A 12,043-nucleotide genomic window follows, 5' to 3' on the forward strand; every position below is an offset into this window, starting at 1 on the left:
AATTTGTCACAAACTTCTCGGCTCGGTGTTTGTTGACTTTAGCCTGCATAAATTAGTTCAGCTTTCAGGTGCTCCGATGGGCTGGAGACTCTCCCTTAGGACTGTATCCACCTTTTCCAGCCCACCAGAACAACTGAAAGCTGAACTAATTTATGCAGGCTAAAGTCAGCAACTGCTGAGCTGAGAAGTTTGTGACGAATCGAATCACTGTAAATTCTCTCATCTCTACTCCTAACCTTGAGGTGCGCCTTGTTAGGCTTTAATCAGTTGTCTGATCATACCTTATAGCAGTAAAGGGCTGTTCACATAACGTTTTTACTCTGTCTAGCATGTACACGGGAAAAGCTCCTGATGTTCACACAGTCCCATAGTCTTTAAAGTGTAGCTCCCACCATCTCATTTTTTTCCTGTCCCTACCTATTGCCCATTTATCCCTAACCCCCTCCCTGCCTTTAACCCCTTAAGGACTCGCGTTTTTCCCATTTTTGCACTTTCGTTTTTCCTCCTTACCTTTAAAAAATCTTAACCCTTTCAATTTTGCACCTAAAAATCCAAATGATGGCTTATTTTTTGCGCCACAAATTCTACTTTGTAATTATATCAGTCATTTTACCCAAAAATCTACGGCGAAACAAACAAAAAATCATTGTGCAACAAAATTGAAGAAAAAAATGGGAAAAAGGGGGGGGGGGAATTCAAACTTTTATTAGGGAAGGGGTTAAATGATCTTTATTCCCTTTTTTTTCCCCTTTTTTTTTTGCAGTGTTATAGCCCCCTCTAGTGGCTATAAAATTGCATGCCCTGATCTCTTACATTGAGCAATGGTTTCTCATAGGAAACCATTGATCAATGATTCTGCTTGATTGCTCATGCCTGGATCTCAGTCACTGAGCATTCATTCGCGATCGGACACCAGGATGCAAGCAGGAGACCCTCCTTGTGTCTTACAGCTATTTGGGATGCCGCGATTTCACAGCAGCGATCCTGAACAGCCCCTTGAGCTAACTGGCAACGTTTTACTTTCATTTTAGACGCGGCGTTCAAAGAGTTAATAGCGCGCGGCACCGGGGATCAGTGCCGGGCGCTATTAGCCACGGGTCCCGGCCGTTGCTAGGTGCCGGGGCCACACCCACTGTGTGGCTGTGGCCACACGTTATAGCACGGGAGCGGACTCAGGACGTACCCCTGAGTCCTTAAGGGGTTACATTTTTTTTTTACTAGCTTAGAAATAGCTTTTTGCCTACTTGATAGTGTGCTCACTCACCAGGCAGACTTCCCCAGCAGGCACGACATCACTGATGCCTTCTGGGTGCCGACTTCTGCCCTTAACTCATCTATGCTGCGCTCCCCTCGCATAGATGAGTGGCCAATAGCACGGCAGGCGGTTCTGGGGTCTCCTCCACCCTGTTTATCAGTGCATGTGCTATGTAGGGAGGTGGAGTATAGGAGCATTGCCACACCTGCCATGCTATTCTTTACCGCCGAGACCCCGTGTCTATGCCGGGAGGGCGCACAGGGCCAGGGAGCCAATGCGCGCCGTCCCAGCTTTCAGAGCGCTCGCTCCCGCATATCTGATTTACAGGCAGGGAGCGAGCGCTGGCTGACTCGATTCGGACTGATGTCCGGCCTGGATCAGTCCGAATTTAGTGGTGATGTCACTCCGCTCAACAGCCGGCACTAGAAGGGAGACCCCTAGTGGCCGGATTTTCAAAACAAAATTAAACATGTATAAACTGATCTTTCTAATATATTTTATTTATGAACAATGTCTAAAATCAATTGGACTATAACATATAAAAAAAATTAAAAAAAAATAAAGTTGATGACTGCCCATTTAATTGCCAAGAGGTTATTTGGGCTCTATCTGGTCAGTGAAAAGTTAAAATGTTATATGTTTATGACCTAACATTTAGCAGTCATGTAACTTTTTTCCTGGGGCTTCACTTTAAAGGGGTGCTCCGGTGGAAAACAACTATTTTTATATCAATAGGCTTCAGAAAGTTAAACATATTTGTAAATTACTTCCAGTACTTATCAGCTGCTGTATACTACAGAGGAAGTTGAGTTGTTCTTTTCTGTCTGACTACAGTGCTCTCTGCTGACACCTCTGTCCATGTTAGGAACTGTCCAGAGCAGGTACAAATCCCCATAGCAAACCTATCCTTCTCCAGTTCCTGAAATGGACAGAGGTGGCAGCAGAGAGCACTGTGGTCAGACAGAAAAGAAGTATACAACTTTCTGTGTAGTATAGAGCAGCTGAGAAGTACTGGAACAATTAAGATTTTTTTAATAGAAGTAATTTACAAATCTGTTTTACTTTCTGGCACCAGTTGGTTAGACAGCTTTTGTACCCCTTTAAAGCTGTCTTGGTGTTTGGTCCTGGATTGTGAGCAGCAATGTCATGAAAGGCCCTCTCCACTCTTAGATATAACTGTAAGGCTAGGTACATGCGTCGGAATAACCGTGCGGAATTCAAATTGGTATGTCCGCACGGAAATTCCACTGCAGCAGAGTCCCGTTGCATTCAATGGGATTGTGCTGCTCTGTGCACATGGCAGAATTTCTGTGCCAGATGTTTCCATTCCGTGTCCGCACAAAGAATGAACACGTTCATTCTTTGTGCATAGTCCGCCCGGAATGCATAGCTGTCTATGAGATGTTGCATTTTGTGCGGTCCTAGCGCCAGAATAGTATGTCGGCACATCGCAGTTTGCGGAATGTCCGTACGGACATTCTCCATGCAGAAATTCCATAGTGTGAACATGGCCTAAGAGTAAACTCTATTCCACAGCCCGATCTTACACATGCCCACATGCTCCTGTACTTGCATCATGTACAGGTCGTAATACGACCTAGTGTGCATGAAGCAAGACGGCCAGGGACCCGACTCTAATGGGTAAGTGGTCACTGACAGCAAACCGAGATCTCAAACATATCAGAAGTAATCTTTGATGTGAGGGAAAAATAAATATGGTGGCTGAACCAAAAAAAAAAAAAGGAGGCGGGGGGAGGCATAGGGGGGGGTGACAAGAATTGCCAGACGAATTTGGATGTAAAAAGGTTGTATATCTTGAACAACCTAAATGAAAATAAAAGATAAAAAGGATGGGTGTACACTGTCTTATGTTTGGATTTGTAAATGTGTGTATATAATAGAATATTAGGGAAATAGTCCTTTTTCTAGTATTGTCTATTATGTCAGTATGTGGGTTGTGTATCCAATCAGTCAGGTTAAGTTGTACTGTTTCTAAAATAGGTACAATTATTGTAAATAAAAATAGATACAAGTTGAGCAGTAAGAACTGTCTTCAGGGTCCTTGCAGATGTTCCCAAATGATGCTTGTTACAATATACCTGTATAAAGAATATCAATAAATTTAAATACACAGAGATGTCTATTAAACCTTGATGTGCACAGAAATGGTCTGGACACCACAGCAAAAAAGTCCTATTAAAATCACAATAAAATTGAGTCTATCACTCTTATATAGGTCTAGGTATATGGTTAAACTACAGGTTATAAATCTTTGATATGAAGTGATAAAACTGTATTAACATGCTATAGGTTTAGAAAGACTTGGTGAGGGGGATTAATTTTCGTCAAGATGTTAATGCCTGCAAACACATAACTCCAACAGATGCCTCAAAATCTGAGATTAAGGAAACTGTACTCCTTACTATTTGCTAATAGTATTAAAAACAGGTCTGTGGTACAGATAACTTCACATGTTTGTTTACCCAAAAAATCCCATTTTACTGCTATTAAAAGTAGAGGTGTTAACATTCCTGTGAAACTCTGTGCACTATGCTTTTACTACCATCTAGTGGTAAGAACTGTGAACTGTAATACTTAAAATAAGTACAGAAATACCTACACCATGTGTACAAATTATAATAAACATGACTTATGAATAAAGTGCAAGTGCTTACAGTATTAAACAGGTCAGACAAAAAAGTGCAAATATTTTACCCCAAGTACACACAGAGCAACAGAGCCTCCACCACATGCTTACCCCATGCACGTTTCGGCATTAATAAAAAAAATTAAAAATAAAATAAAATAAAAAAAAACGGAATATTCTCCCCTCCTTGGTTGAACTTGATGAATATATGTTCTTTTTTTCAACCATGCTTACTATGTAACACACATCCTAAAGCAGTTTTTCCTTCCCTGCCTGTGACTCCCCAGCTGGTGACAGCTGCATATACATGTCTGCATTAAAGGTATACTCTGGTGGAAAACATCTTTTTAAATCAACTGGTGCCAAAAAGTTAAACAGATTTGTAAATTACTTCTATTAAAAAATCTTAACCCTTCCAGTACTTATTAGCTGCTGTATACTACAGAGGAAATTATTTTATTTTTGAATTTTCTGTCTGTCCACAGTGCTCTCTTCTGACTCCTCTGTCCATGTCAGGAACTGTCCAGAGCAGGAGAGGTTTGCTATGGGGATTTGCTCCTGCTCTGGACAGTTCCTGACATGGACAGAGGTGTCAGCAGAGAGCACTGTGGTCAGACAGAAAAGAAATCCAAAAAGAAAAGAATTTTCTCTGTAGTATACAGCCGCTAATGAGTACTGGAAGGATTAAGATGTTTTAATACAAATAATTTACAAATCTGTTTAACTTTCTGGCACCAATTGATTTGAAAAAAAAAAAAGTTTTCCACTGGAGTACCCCTTTAATGGCAACAGAGTTCAGAGCATTGCCAGAACCGGATACTAGGCTCGAAACGCATCGCTGGCAGTTAGGACTATGGTAAAAATGCTAAAAGTATATGTAATATTTGACTGCTGCTCCTGGCTAACAGAGGTTGGGGTGCTCTCTTCTACATGGATGAACAATTGTGTATGTATTTTTTTAGGTCGGGATAGGCTGCACTTATAGACATCTTGTAAGTCGCAGAGGTCTTTTGAGTGCCAATAGTGACAGTACTAGCATTACGTTATGGCTTCTGTTTACAACAGAAACTGCAGTGCAAGTGTAAACATAGCTGTATCTGTAGTTTTTATGTATAAACCATATGTGCTTAACCACTTACCCAAAAAACACATCTATCCTTTTTTTTTTTTTTTTTTTTGTCTACCATTTTGGGGCTGGACTACAAAGACACAGAATACTCTGTTGGTTTGCTCTTTTAGCCCCTCTAAAAAATATATATATCTTCTCACCCCTTATTTTTCCCCATTTTTCTCTTGCATGTTCTAATAATGTGAAGTGTTTTGACACTGTTTTATTGATCTTCTAACTTAATAGTTTCCTTAATGTGTATTTATTTCTTTTGCAGACACCAAAGATGCTGACTCGAAAGATTAAACTCTGGGACATTAATGCTCACATAACATGTCGTTTGTGCAATGGATATCTCATTGATGCTACTACTGTGACGGAATGCTTACATACCTGTATGTATTATCCAGCCTCTACATTTCAGCATTACATATTCTAGGTTTTATGATCAATATCATTTATTTGTTTTATTGTAATCTTTATAGAAAAATTATTTTTTTCTGCTTCATATAAGAGTTGTTTTTAGTAGTGTTTATTATAAGTGTCACAAACATTATCATTGTTCTTCACAACATAAATGTATGCTATATTTATGTGGATAGAATCTTGATCCAGGGATCAACCATATTTCCATATTGGAGTCAGAAAGAAATCTTTCCTCTGGCATCAGCCTCATTTTTTGCCTTCCTCTGGATCAACACAGTAGGGTTTTCAGTTGAACTTGATGGACTCATGGATTTTTTTTAACCTTACTATATATATATATATATATATATATATATATATATAAATCTCAAGGCTTGACTGTGAGCCGCTCACCATTAGCACGCCCACCTCTCCACCTGTGCCGCGGGCCGACCGGTACCGCCTCTGGTTAAGTGCTTGTATAGGAAGAACAAAAGGGTCCGGCACTAGAGTGAATGCAGGTAAAAACTGTTTGTTGCTTTATTGAAGATATCGCAGTACAAAGCTGGAAGTCTGACGCGTTTCGCAATAATGCTTAATCGTAGACTCAAACTATTAAGTCTACGATTAAGTATTATTATTAGTATTAAGACTGTCTACGATTAAGCATTATTGCGAAACGCGTCAGACTTCCAGCTTTGTACTGCGATATCTTCAATAAAGCAACAAACAGTTTTTACCTGCATCCACTCTAGTGCCATACCCTTTTGTTCTTCCTATATATATAATACGCTATTCTTTTAGTCAATAAAGGGGTTATCCGTCGGGAGGGGGTGATTTAGAACAATGCCCATGATACAGTACATAATGAAAATAAACATGGGCTGCAGCGGTGCCTCTGGTGTCCTCCTCTGGTCTTCAGCTGCCAACCTCTTCCTGAGCTGCAGCATGACTCTTGAGCCCAGAGTGACACGGGGGGTTTCATTGTGTCATAATGCCGCTTAGCCAGTACAGAGATCTTTCCCATGATCTATTTATAGCCAGGACTGTATCTATAACAAGGGTTCATCCTTTATGTCTAAAGTAAAGAAGATTTCTACACCAGCACAGGGGGGGGGGGGGGGTATTTACTGTAAGAGCAGTAACGAGTATGGAACGCTCTACCAGAGGAAGTGGTCATGGTGAACTCAGTAAAAGTTTAAAGGGTACCTCTCATCAAAAAAACTTTTGATATATTATAGATTAATGTATGCAGAATAACTTCACAATTGCATGTTATTAAAAAAATATGCTTCTTTCTATTTAATTTTCCACTTTGAAGAAATGACCACTAGTGGTCTCCCTACCAGTCCTGGCAGCAAGCATTTCAGACTCATGCTGGAGTCCTAAACACTACGAGCTGCCAGTCTGCTTTGTTCACAAAAGAGAACACTCAGAGCTGCCAGCCTGCTTTGTTCACAGCCTGTTTGGCTGTGAACAAAGCAGGCTGACAGCTCTGAGTGTTTAGGACTCCAGCATGAGTCAGAAATGCTTGCTGACAGGACTGATCGGGAAAAATACAATAGAAAGAAGCATATTTTTCATTAACATGCTATTGGAAAGATATTCAACATTCATTAATCTAAAATATATCAAAAGTTTATTTGATGAGAGATACCCTTTAAAAGGAGCCTGTATACATTTCTAGAGAGTAATGTTATTACAGGTTATGAGTATTAGATCTACAGGGACAGAATGTTTTTATCCAGGGATTTATTCTGAATGCCATATTTGGCTTTGGGAAAGAATTTATCCCCTTTTATGGGGCAATTGACAGCCTCGTGAGGGTTCTTTGTCTTTCTCTGGATCAACACAGCAATAGGCATATAGGTTAAACTTAATGGTCCTTTTACAACTTTATAAACCTATGTAACTATGCTTCCTGCTCTGTTCTCTGTGTATACTGGAGCCTCAGGTCTGACACACAGCTGATCATCAAGGATGTTTAGTGTCAGCACTCCACTGATCCTGAGGATAGACCATCAATATATTTGGACCAATAAATCCCTTTAATGGTCTATTCACACGTACAGTATTCTGCACAAATTTGATGCACAGGATTTTCTGCTGCAAAGTTCAATGTAAACTGAATGACTGAACACAGCTTGAAATCCTGTGCAGAATACTATATGTATTACATAGTATTACAGAGCATAGTATATCCTGTCTTGATCAATCTTTTACATTTTTATAACCCATAGTGGGACAAACAATTTTTTTAAATAAAGTTAAAAACTCGAATGTTGTTTGAACAGTATGCAATTGCAGTATGCAAAAAACAATAGCGGTTGAGCTGTTTTTCTTCATCACTATGTAAGCTCACTATGGATGACAATATAATTTGGTATTATTGCAGTCAGGTATTGTAGAATGTATCAATTCCGAAAATGATCCTGTGTGTTAGCATACTGGTACAGTTATATCTAAATTTAGTTTTCATGCTGTTCCTTTAATATGAATTTACTATAATAGTAAACATAATAAATGCACCTTTTAAGTGGATTACAAGGTGCACCCAACCAAGGGCTTACATCATTTCACTCCAAAAGGTAGAATGCAGCAAGTGCAGCCTGCTTATTGTAGATTGACAACACAATCCAATTTTATTCTCCTTCCCTTTTTGCAGACTTTGCTACCATGGAGTGACAGTCCCTTAGTAAGTGACTGTGACTATCGCTGTCGTGCAGCTGACACATGGTATGAAAGCCTCGGAAACAAGCTATCACTGGATGCATTTAAAGGCTCAGTGTGATTTGTTACAATAGGTTGATTCATGTTATGACTTCATGTCTATGATGTGCAACTGCATCAACCGCATCTATTGTTTATCTGGTGAAATAACTGATCTCAAAATTTACATGACACGATAATATGTGTAAATATTATATAATGTAACATAGAAGAATGATCTGGTTTATAATATATATTTCTGGGATGGGAAGCATAAGAGTTATTATGATGTCAAAGTTGCAAATATGGCTTGCTTGACTTAGTTTATTAGCAAAGAATACCAATTCTGTAACAAAATGTTTCTGGAAGAAAGCAGCTATGTTTTTCTAACCCAGGAAAACACCCTTAAAATGTTACCATGCAGAGTTCTCAACATATTGTACAGTCATTAGGCTGCTGAAAGATCTATGGGGCAAAACTGGGAATTGGAAAGACATAGTATATAAGGTTGAGTAAAAAGGACAAGAGTCCATTGAGTTTAACCTAAATCCCTACTGTGATGATCCAGAGGAACGCAAAACCTCCCATGAGGCTAATGCCAGTTGCCCCATGACAGGAAAAATTCCTTGCCGACCCAAATATGGCAATCAGAATAAATGCCTGGATCAATGTTCTATCCCCATAAATCTACTATCCATAACATGTAATGTATTTTTGCAGAAAAACATCCAGACCCCCCTTGAACTGGTTTATTGATTCAGACTTCACAACATCATGTGGCAGAGAGTTACATACTCTCACTGCTCTTACAGTAAAGAATCTGTCTGTGATGATGATGAAACCTTCTTTTCTCTAGAGGATGCTCCCTTGTTATGGTTACCAGCCTAGGTATAAAAAGATCATTAGAAAGATCTCGTATATTTAAATGCGTTGTCTACAGAATACCTTTATTGTGCCTTAGGCTTAGACTGCAGTAATAACAATAAAGAAGGTTTACTCACTTGCTCTGCTCCCCTACCATTTCAATGGAGTTCCTGGTCCCGCTATACTGCACTTCCTGGTCTCAGTCTCGACAAAAGGAAGTGCTCTCTCTGCTGTAGCAGTGACTGTGGCTGAGCGGGCACATCTTTGTTTCAACACTAAGACCAGGAAGTGCCAAGAAGCAGGATTGATCTCTATTAAAGTGGCAGAGAAGATGGACAAGGAAGTACATAATGTGTATTGTTTTTACTGCAGCCTCAGCCCATTGCACAGTAAAAGGTATTCCCTGGACATCCCCTTTGATAGGCTTATGCATATCCATAATTTATACTGCTCCAAGGTTAGTGTCTCTATGATGGAAGCCTGGCTTTGTGTTGCCCTTATGTTCAGGTAACTTACAAAATCATGTTTCTACATAAAAAAGTGTTGCTTTATTCTTCCTTAAAGGGGTTATCCACCATAAGGTGATTTTAGTATGTACCTAGCAGAAAGTAATGGACCTGCTTAGGGAAGATCTGCGCTTGTCTTGGGGATAAATGGCTATGTTATGAGATTACCATAACACTGTGGCTAGATTTTTGTGAACTGGTATTTCCTGTTTGAGTTTTCTTTTTTTTACTACAAATCCCATTTGCCTCCCTCCCACACATCAGCCACCCCACCCATTGAAACATAAACGAGCTGCATCAGTACAAAAGACCTGTGGTTTTCAATCACGGTGCCTACAGCTGTTGCATTAGTTGCAGATTGATCCCTCTCCCACCAAGCGATCCCTCCACCCACTGAAGCAGACAGGCTCCCTGTCATCAGCTGACTAGTGATGTCAGGTCTCGGCCGCATTGCAACCTGGGAAAAATCTGAGACAACATTAATTTTGTATGCTGGTAAAAAATAAACACTAGGGTGAAAATAACATAAGAATTGTGAGAAAACCGTCACATACAGGTACAGATACTATATTATCAACTACACTAACTTTACAGCCCCTGTAGCATAGTCAAATAAAAAAAAATTCCTGGAATACCCCTTTAACCCCTTCCCGACCTATGACATACCTGTACGTCATGGGTGGCAAGGCGTTCCCGACCCATGACATACAGGTACGTCATGGACATTACTGCCGCTACTCGCGGCACCCCGCAGCGCCCGGAAAGATGGTGGCTATCACTGATAGCCAGCCATCTTACCATGCGACCACGGGGGGTTTCGTCCCCCACCCCCCCCCCAGCGATCGCTGCTATCAGCTGGTCAAATCTGACTAGCTGATAGCAGCGTTTCGCTATGAAAACACTTAGCAGCGCGGTGTGTGAGTCCCGATCACGGGGATCGGGACACACACCGCTCTGCTAAGTGTCCCTGACCCGTCCCCCGGCGTCACTTACCCGTCGGAGCGGTGTCCCGAGCGGTCCCGGCGTCCTCCATGCGGTCCCGGCAGCGCTGCGTCCCGGCGGTGAGTTTCCGGCAGCAGTGCGGCATCTTCATTGGCAGCAGTGAGATCGCCGTAAAGCGATCTCACTGCTGCCTCTGGGAGTTTCAAAACTGCAACTCCCAGCATGCCCAGACAGCCTTTGGCTTTCTGGGCATGCTGGGAGTTGTAGTTTTGCAACATCTGGAGGTCCACAGTTTGGAGACCACTGTATAATGGTCTCCAATCTGTGCTCTTCCAGATGTTGCAAAACTACAAATCTCAGCATGCTCAGTCTGTCCAGGCATGCTGGGAGTTGTAGTTCTCTAACATCTGGAAGACCACAGATTGGAGACCATTATACAGTGGTCTCCAAACTGTGGACCTCCAGATGTTGCAAAACTACAACTCCCAGCATGCCCAGACTGCCCAAGCATGCTGGAAGTTGTAGTTCGGCAACATCTGATCCTTCAGATATTGCCGAACTACAACTTCCAGCATGCCTTGGCAGTCTGGGCATGCTGGGAGTTGTAGTTTTGCAACAACTGGAGGCACACTAGTTGGGAAACATTGTCCGTTTCCTACCTCAGTGCCTCCAGCTGTTGCAATTGTTGCTAAACTATAACTCCCAGCATGCACTGACAGACCATGCATGCTGGGAGTTGTAGTTTTGCAACAGCTGGAGGCACACTGGTTTGGAAACACTAAGTTTGGTTGCAAAACACTTGAAAGTTTATTACTTAACTTAGTGTTTCCAAACCAGTGTTCCTCCAGCTGTTGCAAAACTACAACTCCCAGCATGCACGGACAGCTCAAGGGCATGCTCGGAGTTTGCAACAGCTGGATGTTTGCCCCCTCCCCCCAATGTGAATGTACAGGGTACACTCACATGGGCGGAGGTTTACAGTGAGTGCTGCAAGTTTGAGATGGCGCAAATTTTGCGCTGCAGCTCAAACTTCCAGCGGCAAACTTGCTGTGAACCTCTGCCCATGCGACTGTACCCTAAAAACACTACACTACACTGACACTAACCTAAAATAAAAAGTAAAAAACACTACATATACACATACCCCTACACAGCCCCCCTCCCCCCAAAAAATGAAAAACGTCTGGTACGCTACTGTTTCCAAAACGGAGCCTCCAGCTGTTGCAAAATAATAACTCCCAGTATTGCCGGACAGCCATTGACTGTCCAGGCATGCTGGGAGTTTTGCAACAGCTGGAGGCACCCTGTTTGGGAATCACTGGCGTAGAATACCCCTATGTCCACCCCTATGCAAATCCCTAATTCAGGCCTCAAATGCGCATGGCGCTCTCTCACTTTGGAGCCCTGTCGTATTTCAGAGCAACAGTTTTGGGACACATATGGGGTATCGCCGTACTCGGGAGAAATTGCCTTACAAATTTTGGGGGGCTTTTTCTTCTTTAACCCCTTATGAAAAGGTGAAGTTGGGGTCTACACCAGCATGTTAGTGTAAAAAAATAAATTTTTTACACTGACATGCTGGTGTTGCCCTATACTTTTCATTTTCA

General features: G+C 41.5%; 1 protein-coding gene across 5 annotated transcripts in view; it reads left to right on the forward strand.

Moving 5' to 3' along the window:
• PCGF3 (polycomb group ring finger 3) overlaps window positions 1-12,043 on the forward strand; it is a 193,668-nt gene that overhangs the window by 149,022 nt on the left and 32,603 nt on the right. For all 5 annotated transcript variants that reach the window (XM_056518265.1, XM_056518267.1, XM_056518263.1 and 2 more), the window contains exon 2: window positions 5,288-5,405. In XM_056518265.1, the coding sequence (XP_056374240.1) occupies window positions 5,297-5,405 (109 nt within the window). In that variant the 5' untranslated portion in view covers window positions 5,288-5,296. The remainder of the gene's footprint in view (window positions 1-5,287; window positions 5,406-12,043) is intronic.

This window comes from Hyla sarda, chromosome 1 (genome assembly GCF_029499605.1).
Source record: "Hyla sarda isolate aHylSar1 chromosome 1, aHylSar1.hap1, whole genome shotgun sequence".
Lineage (NCBI taxonomy): Eukaryota > Metazoa > Chordata > Amphibia > Anura > Hylidae > Hyla > Hyla sarda.